This window comes from Aegilops tauschii, chromosome 2 (genome assembly GCF_002575655.3).
Source record: "Aegilops tauschii subsp. strangulata cultivar AL8/78 chromosome 2, Aet v6.0, whole genome shotgun sequence".
Classification (NCBI taxonomy): Eukaryota; Viridiplantae; Streptophyta; class Magnoliopsida; order Poales; family Poaceae; genus Aegilops; species Aegilops tauschii.
In genome coordinates, this window is record NC_053036.3 from 531,413,979 (window position 1) to 531,430,033 (window position 16,055).

A 16,055-nucleotide genomic window follows, 5' to 3' on the forward strand; every position below is an offset into this window, starting at 1 on the left:
CTAGTATTTATGTAATCACTCCACTAGTTCTCCAATGTCTGAAAATTGAAAAACGAGGCCTAACCCGACCCCGGTGCAGCGGTACTGCGCCGCACCGGGGCTTCCCCTGCCGGCGCTCGAGGCCCTATCCCCTCCCCCTCCCCTCCCTCCGCCGTCGCCGGAGGCGCTGTCGGGCAAAGCCCGCACGATGTGGCGGCAACGGGGCTCCTACTGGTTATTGCCGGGCGTGGTGGCGGCGGCGCCCGTTCCCACTCCTTTTGCTACGGTGGTGCGTGGCGGCGGCAGCCAGAGGTGCAACGGTGGCAGGGCGGGCTTGATCTAGTCCTACATGGGCCTGACTGGCCCTGATCTCGCACCTTGTTGCTTCCTGTGTGTGGCATTGACGGTCTGCGGCTCTGCCCGCATCACTTGGGCGCCTGGGCGTTGGCCCCGGACATGGAGGCAGCGGCCTCTTCCTTCCGCCGGAGGTGGGCACCGAGATATGGTTGATCTTGGGATCTCATGTCTCACAAAATAATCTGCCAGGCGGTGGCCCTAGTAGTTTTCGCGCAAAGTCACCATTCTACATGCGATCATTCCTCTTTAATTTGACCATCGACGAGTTCCGGACTTCTCCTTCAAAGGAAAACAAGGACTGGCATATATAGCGCTCTTTGGACACCTTGATTGGATAGGGGTCGGTCGTGTGCACCCGCAACATCAGCATAACCAGCTTCACTGGGTTATCGCGAAGCTGTGTTTTTGTTGACACCTTGGGACATGTCTATATCAAGATTTCCAAGGGATCAAAGCATGCGGAGAATGTCATGGCGTGATTGGAGGACCTGCAAGTGGCGAAGGCGGGGTCTTGGATGCAATGAAGACTTTGCGTCACATGTAGTTGTTCAGACTTGGCTTGCGGATATGTTCCCGTCCAGACTGGGCATGAGTTCCTGTGAGCCTGGTGGTACGTGACTTGTAGTAGTAACTTCCGCAAGTGGGGGCAGCAGTATTGAAGGACTTCTTTGTTGGTGGTGCTCCTTTGAGTACCGAGTCGTGATTTCAGGGTGAAAACTCAAGGTCTGGCCTTTATTGGTTGAGCCTGGTAGTGACCTTGTTGAAAGCATAGTTTTGGGAATACGGTCTTTCTCCAATGTGAAAACCTATGATCTTTGATCGGACAACGGCAAATTGTGCATTGTTTCCTTCCTGAAGGCGTGCTTTTGGAGAACCTTCTTTCTAGTCCAGGTGATGTCTTTGGTGGTGGTTACAGTGCTACTACTGTGGGTGATTGATGACCGCGCCAGGGTCTTCTTTTCTCTTCTCCCTTTTTTTTTGGTTGTGTGCATCCTGGATATTTTTAGTCATCTTGTTGGTGTAAAGACTGGGTGTAATTGTTATCTATTTGATATTAATATATTTTTTTTGTTTTTTTAATCTCCGGCATCTCTGATCACCATATATTTTTCATACACTCATTTAGCCCCTTCTAAAATATGCTTCACACTCCGCCACTGCTAGGTGGTTCAGCGTATTGCCTAAATGACCCATGGTGAATCGATGTGGATAGTGAGCTCACACAAGGACGTGACCAGTATGCTTCCACCAAGGGATTGTGGCTGATGATTCTTGTTTTTCTATATCTCTCCTTCTATGTATCTGTCTACAACCTACATTATTCGGATGCCAAAATTACTTACAGAACAGCGAGCCTGTATATTTTTTCCTCTAGTAATAACGACCTGTACAAGCATTCTAGTTTTGCTATTACATAATCTAATCATGGGCTGATCACATTGTCATCTATTCTCTTTTTTTTTTTGCAGTTGACATTATCATCTATTGTAGTGTAGCTAATATATGAAGTCCACTGCCACTGCCGCCTTCCGGTGCTCCGTGCTGCCACTGCCGGCTTTGGTTCTCGTTTGGTTGGTCTCCTGTGGTTTGTGGGTCAGCTCCGTCTGCTTCTCCTATAGCAGCTCGGACACCTTGAGTTGGGCTCTATGGTAGCCACTCTACTGGTCGCCGGTGCGGCACCCATCGAGCCTGGGTGAAAGGATAGTGGCCCTTTGTGACGGCAGAGATAGCTCAAGTGTTGCCCAAGTTTGGCCTCTGGATGCAGCCGGCGCTCGATGCTTGCTCGGTGTGACCCTCCTTCAGTGTACTTAGTTGGCTAGTCGGTGTAGGCGTAGTGCTGGTTGTCGGCATCGGCACTTCTGCTGTTGTCTTTGTGTTGTTCTGCCTAGTGCCTTGTATCTTTCTTTTCGCTTGCTTTGCATCTCCGTTGTATTGTGGTGCCCTTGTAATCCTGGCTGGTTGATGGCTTTATTAATTCAAAGTTGGGCTAGGTTTGAGCTCTTCTCGAGCTCGGCCGACGGCTTTTCTCTAAAAAAAATGAAGTCCATGTGTACCAATTCTAACTCGAATGTTCTTTTCCATCGTTTCGTATTTTTTCTATGTTAAATTTGTACAAGTTCATATTATTTTTGTTTTTAGATCATAACTTCTGCTAGCTAACTTTTTTTTGCTTCATATTATTCTTATTTTTTATCCATAACATTTGGTTCTACTGTTCTATATAAATGCACAATTTGATAAAATGAGATATCAGCTTTCGGATGTTGGTAAGTGCAAGATCTCACTGCATGTGCTATGACTTAAGAGTGCATGACAATAGGACAATGCCCAGTTATTGTGTGGCCCTATTGTCATTGGATGTAGATTGGTGCGCCATGCACTGCGAGTCTTCAATGCTTGTGCTTTTTAAGGTTCTCTATATAGAGTGACCTATAGTTTATTCATTGTCAGAAACACTTTTTCCAACACTTCAAGCTTGGTGTTTACTTATTTGAAAGTTTTGTAGGAACTGAGAGTAAGCCGTGAAGAGGAAGAAAGAGAGATCTTGAGAGCACTAGACCAAACTACAAGGTTGTAATTGGGAACTACTTCAACGGGTGGAAGAAGTATCGTACTTTCCTCAAGACCTCGTTCTTCCTTTGTGTCCGAACTTTGTTCCGAAAATAGGTGATTTAGTATGCTGGGTCTGGGGCGGAGCCAGGATTTGGACATAGGAGGGGTTGAGCCTATTTTGTAGGATTTGTTTTTAGGCAAACTATCATAATATGGTAGCATTCTGTCATTTTGGCGCTATAGAATACTAGAAACATGCAACATTTGTATTAGTTAAACAAAACATCTACAGTTGCTAATAAGATAAAAAATATCAATAATTTCATCAGAATAGAACTTAGCTGACCCTTTCAAGTTTCAATTATATCATGCAATTCCAAAGCAAGTCATCCTCCATTTTACTTCGAATTAATCCTTTTTAGGGTTACTTTGAATTAATCTTGAACATTTTGTAATATACTTTGAACATTTTCTTAATATATGGTGAACATTTTAAATTATACACAGTTAATTTTTTTAATATGCGATGAACATTTTGGGAAAAATATAAATATATGTGTTGAAAACTTTCGAATATGCATTGAACATTTGTAATATACTTTAAACAATTTTCAAATACACATTGAACACTTGTGTAATATATCACTGCACAAATTTCAAAAACATAGGGAATACTTATATTCATTGTACAATTTCTAATATATGATGACAATTTTATAATGGATGATGAACTTTTTGTAATATACCATGAACATTTCCTAAATATACAATGAACATTTTGGTAACACGTAATGAACTTTGTATAATAGAGGGAAAAAGAAACAGTATAAATGAAAAAACATAATAAAAAGGAAAAAGTAAAAGAATATAAATAAAAATAGAAATAAAAAATAAAAATAAAAAATGACCAGAAAAAAACCGAAAAGAAAAAAAAGAAATAACGAACCAAAAAACTGAAGCAGCGACGCGCAGCGCGCGCTTCCGTGAACTTCGCCGGCCCACCCGCGGGCGCTGCGGGCGTTTCCTCGACGATTTGCCGCCCGCGGAATTGGAAAACCCTATTCGCCCCTCGTTGCAGCGACTCGAGCTACAGCCGGCCCACTTCCAGATTACACAGTGCGTCCAACCGGATTTTTTCTTGGTTCGGCATTCTATCTTTTTTTCTCTTTTTTCCATTTGTCTTTTACGTTTTTTCCGTTTCTTTTTATTTCTCTCTTTCTTTTTTTCAACTTTATTTTCCTTTTTCAAAAAGTGTTCACAAATTTCAAAAATGATTGCATTTTTCAAAAATTTGGTCAAAATGACTGTAAATGTTTCTGTTTTCAAATTTTGTAAAAAATGTTCAAAATTCGAAAAAATATGACAATGTCAAAAATTGTTCGCATTTTTAAAATTTGATCAGAAATTTCAAAAATGTTCTAAATTCCAAATTTTGTTTGTGTTTTCAAAAATTGTCCATGTTTTCAAAACTTGTCCGCAATGTTAATTTTTTGTTCTCATTTTTCAAATTTAGTTCATGTTGTTCGTGTTTTCAAAAGTGTGGACTTAAAAAATTGTTCGGAATTTTAATTTCTGTTCTCATTGTTTCAAAATTTGTTTACAATTTCAGAATGTGTTTCAAAGATTGTTTATCTTTGCAAAAAAAATATCATTCTTAAAAAAATGTTCACAGATTCAAAAGATGCTTGCGTATAAAAAAACTTTGTGGATTTCAAAAAAATGTTCGTGTTTCCTAATTTCCCATTGGAGTTCAAAAAGTGGTTCCATTTTGAAATATTGTTCACATATTAAAAGAATGTTCGGTATTTCAAAATTTATTCAAATTTTAAAAAATGCGGAATACAAAAAGGTTTGGAATTCCAAAATTTATTTTCGTGTCTGAAAGAATATTCGGCATTTTTTTTCCATGCTTAGGTGAGAACTTAAACACATAACGTTTCCGTTAGAGTGAAAGTAGCCGACGGCTTGAGTGACTAGTGGCATAGGTTCTGGACCCGTAAGTCGGTTGTTCGATTCCTGGCATCGTCTCACTTTTTTCTGCCATTTTTACTTCGCGCTTTCCTTTCATTCGCTGTTAGTGGACCGGCCCAGCCGCGGGTCCTTTGTGCGTCTGCATGCTGTTGGACGCAAGAGGGTCCAATAGGAGCTCCCGCCAAATACTTCTAATCACCTCACGATCTCGCTAACTACCACTATGTCGTAAAGAATTTCTCGATCGTTAGGGGGGTAGGGGGTGCCTTGTCTCCGCCAGTTTGGTAGCCGATCCATGGTCAACCAATGTGTACAGTGAGTTTAGGCTGAATATATGACAAGTATACCATCATGTGTTCTTCCTCCAAGGCCTGGCTGTCTGGCTGATGGTTCCTCAGAGTTTTCTTTTCTATACATCATGTCTGCTCCAACATCATTGTGTACAGCCTACAAAATCTAGATGTTGAATTACTTACAGAATACTCCATGTTGTATTAACTATAGAATCTAGGCCTATTTACACAGTTTCGGTTTGCTAATACGATGTGTCTCTGTTCTGGCGCTCCTCATGTCCTGAAGTATAATGTGTACCAATTGTCACTGCATTCTTCTTTTTCCTTTGTTGTGCGCTTTCCAAGTTCGGTAGATAGCTTTGTTTTTTTAATTTCATATTAATTCTAAGTTCTAACTCATAGCTTCTGATTGCAAATTAAGTTATGAGTTAAAATTTGTTTACTCATATTTTTCTCATGGCTTAATTTTTCCATGCTCATATTATTTTTAACTGAAATAGCAGTAAATTATTTTTCTGTTGTCTGAATAGCTTCCCAGTTGTACGTCAAACTGTCGATGCTTTTTCAGGTGTGGGAGCTATACGAGAACGGCAACCCCCTGGACTTCGTGGACCCCAAGCTTTCGAAATTCAACAGCGAGGAGGTGCTCCGGATGATCCGCGTCACGCTTATCTGCACCCAGGGGTCGCCCCACCGACGGCCGTCGATGTCGAGGGTGGTGCAGATGCTGACGGGAGACGCGGACATGGCCGGGGAGGAGGTGATCAAGCCGAGCTACATCACGGAGTGGCATGTCAAGGCTGGGAGCAGCAGCAGCTACACGGGCACGAGCAGCCAGGCCGGTATGTCGTCATCGTCGACCACGCAGCAGTCTTTCAGCGCCGGCCCTGCTGCGGGCGGGGATGCCACGCCGGCGACCGGGAACCCGTCGCCGATGTTCACCTCCATCATCGACGAGGGCAGGTGAGGTGCGTGTGCGCGTCAAGGTGTTTGTTAGTTGTCATCGTCGGGTGGTAGCAACTACTACTAGTAATTGGCAGGGCGAAGGAGAGTTAGTTTTTATTTTCTTCCTGTATGAATGCAGAAGATATCCTTGCACATGCTCTACATGTACAACACAGGACAATGGGCCCCATTGTCATTGACTGTAGAGTGATACTATGCACTGGGTGTCTTAATTAGTTGATCCTCCCATGGTTCTCTACATAGTGCATATCACATCTATTTATACATCAAAGCTGAAACACTTTTTGCTTCAGATTTTATAGGCTCCGATAGTAAGCAGGGAAGAGGCAGAAAGAGAGAGCATAAGAGCATTAGGAATGGGAACATGGCGGAAAGCTTAACTCTTCTATTTTCTCCTCTAGTGTTGGAGGTGCAAATATTTAGTTGTGTGCTTTCCCATCGCCTCCCATTCCCATAGTTCTTGAGCACTCCTTCCTCTTCCCTTTCGCTTGCGCAATAGATTAATGCATAAATCATAAATATGTGTGCACATACTTAGATAACCTGAGATCTAGAAGGCTAGTCAAGAAGAGGAAGAAAAGAGAGCCTGAGAGCAGTGGGAATGGGAACATGGAGGACACCCTGACTTGCTTTGTTTTCACCTCTAGTGGGAGGTGAGAATTCAGTTTGGTGTTTCCCGATGCCTCCTATTCCTATTGTTCTCAAGCACTCCTTCCTTTTCTTTTTGGCTTGCTTGGTTGTTTTAGCATAGAAATAAAATATATGCGCACATATTTGATGTGAGATCCCATAAGCGAGATAGGAAGAGGAAGAAAGAGAGGTCCTAAGGGCGGTGGGAATGAGAACGTAGAGGAAAGACTAACTAATTGGTTTGTCATCTCTTGTGTTGTGGTGGAAATTTGGTTTGGTATTTCCCAATGCCTCTCATTCCTATCATTCTTATGCGCTCCTTCCTCTTCCTTTTTGTTTGCTAAATTGCTTTAGTATAAAAAGGAAATATACATGTGCATATATTCATGTTATATGAGATGCCCACCGCGAGACAGAAAGTGGAACAAAAGTGGGCCTAAGAGCGGTGAGCATGGGAACATGAGGGAAGGCTAGAGACCTCAGTTCCTCTCTAACATTGGAAGATGCTTTGTTTTGAGTTTTCCTATTGCCTCCATGCCTATTTTTCTTTGGTGCTCCTCCCTCTTCCTTTTGGATCACACAATATATAACGGATTCATAATATTAAAAATATTTCATTCAAGTTCATACACTATGCATAGTTGGATTGCTATTTTCTGTCTTTTGTTTCTTTGGCTAGCCCTAATCCATTCATAAGATAAGATGTTGGCCTAATAGGCCAGCTGGTTTACACTTGATAATTTGGTAGTACTATTTCATATTTAAGATTCTACTAGCACCATGAAACACACAAAGACATTTAGTTTACCTTTCAGGTAGTATATTATGAAGTACACATCACTATATCTGAAAAAAGAGCCAAGTAGTCGTAGAAACATAAACAAACAGTTTCAGACTTATTAAGGTGAGACACAAAACTTTAATGCATAGAATGATGCAGATTCTTTGCTAGTTCCCTTATGTGAACTCATGATGTAGAGAAAATCATATGAATGACCCACCAATGCTGACAAATGTAGCTAAGAGTCATAGCAACAATTAGAGTGAGAAAGATATGGTAGTTAGCTCACAGGAGCATATGCATTGCAGGATTTTTTAGCATCCACCTTGTAAAATGATGTGAATAGAACAAACTGTTCCTAGAGACTTCACACATGGACGTATCAAACTAATGGATATATACGCAGGCTAGCAAGAAACAACCACTTCGACAACTCTAAACTCCAATGGAATTTGTACACAAGACAATGTATTTTAGAGATTATCTAAACGTGCCGGGATAAGGCTTATTTCACGCCCCGGGGGGGGGGGGGGGGGGGGGGGGGGGTTGCGTTGCAACCTATGTGATTTGATCCTTCGAGTGATGGTGGCCGAGCTACAACTTCCAACTATTTTGTAATTTGAGATCTCTCCTGTCTGAAGTACCTTGTGATTCAACTTCCAATTAATTGTCACCTCTGTGGTCTTTGCCAACTATTTGGTAAATTTTCCAAGTTTACTTAGAGGGGTTTTAATTTTTCCAATTTCATATTATTTTGAGCTCGTAACTTCTTAATGCTACATATTTTGACCCTATAATTAATGCTCAAGCTGATACATATATTGTTTTGAAAAAGGCTGATATGTAAATTATGCACCAGTTTCGGATATGGGTAATAGAGCAAAAGAGATCTTTAGACATGTGCCCTCAATTAAGAGTAGGGTAGGACATGGCTGGAGATTCTATGGCCCAATATCATTGACTGTAGTAAGGTGCCCCTTGCACCGAGTGTCTTCATTGCTCAATACACTAAGGTTTTGAAAGCTTTTATGCACCACCCATTATTTATACCTCAAAGCTGAAACACTTTGTCCAGTAATTCAAGCTTGCTCTTTGAAAGCTTTTGTGTCGTTAGATTTGTAGGCACCATGAATAAGCTAGTAAGAGGAAGAAAGAGAGAGCTAAGAGCCGTAGGAATGGAACATGGAGGAAAACCCTCCTTATTTGTTTGTCTGCACCTCTCGGGCGTGTTTGATAGCCCGCATATAGGCCAACCAGACCCGCGTGAAAAGAAAATGGGTTGTTTGGTTGCCTGCGTTTACTGTTAGGTCTGCATCACATGGAACTTAACGCAGGTCCTAGCCAGGCCCGCTAGAAACTGCCGAATCGGCCAGCCAGCCACACTGAGTTGAGCCACATCGAGCGCACATGGTGGGCCCCCTTGCACGAGAGTATGTCAGTGCTATGCGAGCTAGTATGCACCCTGTACTTGCTATGTTCTCCTACCTACATTAAGCTCCACTTCAATCTCCTTTCTTCCTCGTCCCTTCTAATCTACACAAGGTGCTTCGGTTCGAAATAAACTCTACACGAAAACTATGCACATTGATGTTATGGTTCCATTCAGACGATCGGTTCGTAATTTCGTCGACCGTAAATGCTCAATTTCGTGTTCATGTTTGGAGCTACTTTGGACGAATTTTGTCAAATTCGTCGCGCGCGGTCGACCATTTGAAATTTTCTTTGACCAGTAGATTCATCTCGCAACTTCACATGACTTTTGTGTTGCATATTTTCTGTTTCGAAGATCATAGATGAGTAGATCTACATCTTCCTCATGAACTGTGTGATCTGTTTTAATGACACTCCTTAATCTCCTTCATCCCTTCTAATCCTCCTTTCGGTCTCCTCTCTTGTGTCCTACTACACTGGCACCAGGCGAGGCGCTCTAGTAGACAGATCTTCGTCAGCCTCATCGCGCTTGTGCTGATGCTGCGTGGGCTTCTCGGTTCGCTGTAGGTGTCAAACTACCTAATGACCATGGTCGGCCACGAAACTTAGGTGGAGCTATACTTCCACAACGGCAATAGCTCCTTCCTCTTTCTTTTGGCTTACACAATAGCTTTGATGAAGAACACATAGACATGTATCCACATATTTGGATAGCATGAAACCTCGAAGGCGAGCCTGAACGAGAACATGAAGGAAGGCCTGACTTGCTCGGTTTTCACCTCTAATGTTGGAGGTAAGAATTTAATTTGGTGCAATTTGTAACCAAGCGGCCTCAAAAGTGATGTTTTATTTTATTTCTTAATAGCGATGGTAATGTACAACCCTCTGACGCAAATATGATGTTTTTTTTTAGTTTTCTCTCCAAGGACGGATGCATCTGTGCATGGCGACAGACTTCTTGTGCGTCAGTGCGTACGGAGATCGGCAACGCTATATGATTTTCAGGGATTATTATTCGAATCCTAGCCCATGCCGATCTCTCCGTGAGAGACGGCTTGCTGTAGGGCAGAGCCAGTGCCCACCGCGACCGCGGGGCGAGAGCGCAGCTATGACATGCCGTGCGCGTTTCGGTGGCTCCGCTACCGTGCCGCGTATCAAAGGTTGACTGGTTAAGTTCATTTCAAATAATAAATAAATAAGGCTTTGCTCGGTTCGAAGAATGCAGCAATCAACAACTGAAGGCAGGGAATATCGGCACTTTCATCACAAATTCTTCCTGAAAGCGAGATCGAGTTTAATTTCTCTGAGACTCCAAAAACACTATACAACAAACATCATGGTTTCCTAGCACTCCAAATGTGAAGTGGCAAACAGGAGTGCATCACTTGACACCTTTCCTTAACAGAGCTACTGTACTATTCTGGAGGAAGCTGTACACACGGTACCGTCCGAAATGTACAGATAAACTAAGGTAAAACTGCCAGTCGTTGTCAAGCCATCACTCTACAGTAAAATTGTGGACGCATCGATACTAGTGTCCCAGGGGAAGCTTTCTTGTCTGATCCTGTACTTCTCTTCTGTACTCCTATTCGGCATCAAATTCTGCTGTCAGCCGTATTCTGGAGCCAAGTGATAGAGGTAAGAGGTCAGAAACAGTAAGCAAAATAATACTACAAGTCAGTATGCTCTGGAGGTGGTCCAGGGAAGATTATCACTGATACATTGTCATGTAACACTATTTTCCTAAGACCCAATATCATACAGCACAATGGCCGCTCGTAGCATATGCACACATGTGAAGACGACATAAATAGGACACTATTTCATAAACAGCTTGGCATTTCAGATTGTCCAGAACAACCAGCATATAAATCATGATACTACATGATGATAGAATAAGCTTCTGCAAGTTCAGATCATCATGGTTGAGTACATCAGGAAACCAGGTACAGGAACAGAAATGATTGTCATTTTATACAGAGTGTTTTAACATGTCAGTTGCTTTTGTATCAGTATATAGCGTAAGCTATTTAGCATTTTATTTACATCCGTATCTGTACACTGGCAGCAAACTTTAAATTACTACAGGCAGCAGAAAAACTGAATATTCACTGCCACTGACAGCACATGATTCAAACCCAGACACACGGCAAGGTATCGAATGGGATGATTGAACACGGGGAAATTGAAACACTTAACATTTCCTGATTTTATCTGGTGGATTCATTTAATAAACCGAGGACCACGGCTAGAAACCAACGAATTCCAAAAAAAAAACAGATATTAGTGACCAGCCCTCTAAACTAGCGTATTTATAACCAATCAAATAGATTAACACAGCAAACTGACAAACACAATATATCAGACGAATAATATGCATTATTGATCCTAATTTGCAAATTTCTTTGTTATTTACTTAAGTTCCATTGATTTGTCATGTGAGCAGTGTGGCAAATGTATCTAAAGAGAAAAGGCTGAGTTCCATCTTCCAACAGCAGAACAAAACTTCAAAGTACTGCTAATCAATAGTGCAAGTCTCAGCTGAGGTGTAAAGTCAAGAACTATCATTTGGTGGGGCCTGGGACTAAAGTTTGTTAAACATAATGTACGTGACATCCACCAGGGCGCGCTACCAGGATGTGACATGCGTGGAGATCAAGCATTCTAGGAGGTTTAGATAGGCAGGTTGTTAGAGTATCTTTATCTCTTGTAAACCATCTCTCTCTCTATCTCTTTTCCTTGTTGATCAAGATGTAATCCCAACAGCATGTACGCATATCACAGGGATCAGCTCCTGGCTATTTAACACGCAACCGTCGCCCTCAACAGGGCACGACGCTTCTCGCCATTCGCACATGGTAATCAGAGCCACCTCTTCCATCACATCTAGGGTTTAGCTCTCCCCATTGCCAAAGCTCGCCTCCATGGCTTCCTCTGCCGCCGCCGCCACGTCTAGCCTCTCTGGCCAGATCACAGAACGGCTTACCCGCACCAACTATCTTCTCTGGCGCACTCAGATCGCGCCACAGATCAGAGGGGCCGGCTTCTTTGGGTATGTGGATGGAACCACGCCTGAGCCGGCAAAGCTCGTCGTCATCAAGGATAAAGATGGGAAGGAGGAGACCGTCCCCAACACGCTCCACTCCGTCTGGATGCGAGAGGATCAACAGGTACTTGGCTATTTGCTGAACAACCTGTCTAAAGATGTACTAGTGCAGGTGACTTCCATCGGCCATGCACATCAACTCTGGTCGGCGCTAGCGAGCATGTTCTCCTCACAGTCGATCTCCAAAGTCAACAACATCCGCATCGCCCTGGCGAATGCCCAGAAGGGGACACAGTCGGTGGTGGCGTACTTTGCGCACATGCACACCCTCGCCGACGAGCTCGCTGCTGCGGGCAAACCTCTCGACGACAACAAGCTGATCTCCTACATCCTCGCCGGCCTCGACATGGAGTATCAACCGCTTGTGTCCGCCCTCGACGCGCGCACAATCCCGGTCACACTGGACAAGTTGTTCGCTCAGATGAGCAACTTCGATCAGCGGGTCGCTCTCTTCCAGGGGGCAAACACAGGCGGAGGGTTCAAATCCTCTGCCAACGCCGCATCACGCGGCCGCGGCGGCAACAGCAGTGGTGCCTCACACTATCGTGGGCCGCCACGAAAAGGGAAGAACTTCAGCGGCGGCCAAGGCAACACCAACAACCCTCGCAACAGCAACAACAACAGCGGTGGGCGCCCCTCCTACAACAACACTCGGGGTCGCCGCAACAGCAACTCCAAGTCGCGTCCCAATACCATTCGGTGTCAGATATGCGGCAAACCAGACCACTCTGCGAAGGATTGTTGGTATCGTTTTGAGGAGGATGGTGACTCCTCCCAGGACGAAAAGGTAGCCGGCGGAGCTGAAGCATCATATGGCATGGACACAAACTGGTACGTTGACAGCGGAGCCACCAACCACATCACCGGAGAACTTGAGAAGGTGACCATGAGGGGAAAAGTATCGTGGCCCGGAACAAGTCCATGCTGCCAATGGAGAAGGTATGAGGATACGTCACATTGGTTATTCAATTATTAAAACCCTGCATCGAAAAATTCATCTTAGGAAAAATTTACATGTCCCTAAAGCTTCAATGAATCTCCTTTTCGTTCATCGCCTTGCTCTTAACAATCATGTCTTCCTTGAATTTCACCCGTTTTTCTTTTTGATCAAGGATCAGGCCACGAGGAAAATCCTCTATCGAGGTAGATGCGTCCGTGGACTCTACCCGTTGATTCCCGAGATTAGGAGATTCAATAAGCAGGCATTTGGTGTCACCAAGTTATCATCAACACGGTGGCACGATCGATTAGGACATGCATATTTTCCTTTAGTTGAACGAGTGCTTAGGAAAAATAAACTTCCATATGTTGGAGATCGTAGCATTGAAACAAGTTGTGATTCTTGTCAAAAGGCCAAGAGCCATCAGTTACCTTATCAAATTTCTTTGAGTATTTCTACCAAACCGTTGCAACTCATTTTTATGATGTGTGGGGTCCTGCCCCCTCTTTTGTTGGTTGACATACCTATTACGTCAGCTTTATTGATGATTTTAGAAAATACTCGTGGATCTATCTTCTCAAGAAACGATCCGATGTCTTTCAAGTATTCAAAAATTTCCAAGCACTCGTTGAACGAAAATTCGATAGCAAAATTATCGTTGTCCAATCAGACTGGGGGGAGAGTACAAAAAATTAAACTCTTTCTTCCAAACTCTTGGAGTTTCTCATCAGGTGTCATGCTGTAACACCCTGAGAATCATGCTACAGTAACTCCCTGTGATTAAGCTAATCATGTTGCTAAACAGGGCTTGATCACATTTGAATCACATTCCTTTTCTAACTCCTAGATCAAACTTCAATTAAATTTAAAAGTGGAAAATAAAAGTTTTCAAAAATTTAAACAAAAATGTTCAGTGGGTGCCAAATAATACACTGGTAACTATGGTGGAGAAAACACATTTTTATAAAATACCTAAATACTTTTAAATGAAATAAAACAGAAAAGAAAATAAGCAAATAAAAAGAAAACAGAAACCAGAACAGACAGAGAAAAAAAAAGGAGAAGGCCCTTCCCCCCCACTGGACCCGTGGCCCAAACTGGGCCGCCACCCCGACCCCCGGCCCAGCCCACCTCTCCCCCGCGTCCCCTTCCCTGTTCCCCCGACCGGGGTCGGAACAGGGGCCGTCCCCGCCGCACCCCCTCGCCGGCGACGGGGAGGATAAGGGCGCCAGCACCCCCGCCTCCTCGGGCCTCTCTCCCACTCACCCCCGCTCTCCCTCTCGGCCTCTGCGCCTTCCCCCGCCAGATCCACCTCCCTCTCCCCTTCGATCCCCTCTGCCCGAGTGTGCTCGCCGCCGTTCACCGTCGTTCCCGCGGCCACCGTGCCCCGATTGCCCCAACGACGTGCCCGAACGGCTCCCCGCCGTCGACTACGCCATCGGGAACGAGCCGAGCGCCTCTGCACCGACCTCCACGAGCTCGTCTTCAACCTTTGGGTCGCCGGCGTTCGTCGCCGATTCCGGCTACCCCGCGCCCTCCCCGAGCTCACTGCCACTCCCTACGGCTCCGCTGTGAGCTCCCGCTTCTCCTCCCCCTCTCCGTTAGCTCGCCCGCGTACCGTAGCCGCTGTTTCCACGCGCGCCCGAACGCCGCGCCGCGGAGCTCGCCGCCGTCGGGTCTCCGGTGACCAAATGGTCACGGGCGTAGGCCCGCTAGCTCGACCGCGTCGTGCCGCACCCGCCTAGCTAGTTAGTTCGGCCGCTCGCGCGCTCTAACACCGCACCCGCCCCCAGCCCGAAGCACCTCGCCGCCGGCGAGCTCGAAGCACTCGCCCCCGCCCATTCCAGCCCCTCCGGCCACCACCGTTGGACGCGCGGCGCCGAGCCGCGTCGAACGCGCCCAGCCACGACCCCGCAAACCCACTGTGCGTGAAACCCGCACCCCTCCCGAGCCGCGCCGCCGCGTTTGGCTCGCCGGAGTCGCTCCGGCGCCGGCCGCCGACGTGGCTGGCCTGGGGCCACCCCAGTGCCACTGCCAGTGGGCCCCGTGGGCCCCGTTGACTGGGTCAACCCAGTCAACGTGCTGACTGGGCAGGCCCAGCCACTGACATGCGGGCCCCGCCGCAAAAAAAAGAGAAAAAGAAAAATGTTTTATAAATAAAAATAATTAATTAACTTAATCACTCACTGACAGGTGGGCCCAGTAGTTAATTAACTAAAAATTAATTAGTTTAATCTTCTGTTTAACCCACTGTCTATGACAGGTGGGTCCCCCGTGTCAGTTTTGACCAGTCAACCGGACTGTTGACCGCTGACGTCACTCATACGTCATGCTGACGTCATATCCCTTTTTCTGTTAATTAAATAATTCCAGAAATTCAAATAAACTTTGAAAATTCATATCTTTTAAACCGTAACTCGGATGAAAATGTTTTCTATATGAAAGTTGCTCAGAACGACGAGACAAATCCGAATACGCAGTCCGTTCGTCCACCACACCTCCCTAACCTATCGAACTAGCAACTTTCCCCCTCCGGTCCGTCTGTCCGAAAACGCGAAACATCGGGAATACCTCCCGTATGTTCCCCCCCTTCACCGGTACCACCTACTGTCGCGTTAGGACACACCTAGCACCGCTCATTGACACGTCACGCATCGTCATGCTTATGTTTGCATTGTATTTACTGTTTCTTCCCCCTCTCCTCTCCGGTAGACTACGAGACCGACACGGCTGCTGCCCAGTTCGACTACGGAGTTGACGACCCCTCCTACTTGCCAGAGCAACCAGGCAAGCCCCCCCTTGATCACCAGATATCGCCTATTCTTCTCTATACTGCTTGCATTAGAGTAGTGTAGCATGTTACTGTTTTCCGATATCCTATCCTGATGCATAGCCTATCCTTGCTACTACTGTTGATACCTGTACCTGTAATCCTACATGCTTAGTATAGGATGCTAGTTTTCCATCAGTGGCCCTACATTCTTGTCCGTCTGCTGTGCTATACTATCGGGCCGTGATCACCTGGGCGGTGGTCACGGGTATATACTT

At 45.1% G+C, this 16,055-nt stretch overlaps 1 protein-coding gene and 1 non-coding gene across 2 annotated transcripts; both read left to right on the forward strand.

Moving 5' to 3' along the window:
* Window positions 1–5,100: 5,100 nt before the first annotated feature.
* Window positions 5,101–6,459, forward strand: LOC141042077 (probable LRR receptor-like serine/threonine-protein kinase At1g56130). The gene has a single exon (XM_073509605.1). The coding sequence runs from the start codon at window positions 5,710–5,712 to the stop codon at window positions 6,118–6,120; it is 411 nt and encodes a 136-aa protein (XP_073365706.1). The 5' UTR covers window positions 5,101–5,709; the 3' UTR covers window positions 6,121–6,459.
* A 5,906-nt stretch (window positions 6,460–12,365) lies between these two features.
* LOC120975134 (small nucleolar RNA Z247) lies at window positions 12,366–12,504 on the forward strand. The gene has a single exon (XR_005770971.1). It is a non-coding gene; the product is annotated as a small nucleolar RNA Z247 (small nucleolar RNA).
* Window positions 12,505–16,055: the final 3,551 nt, after the last annotated feature.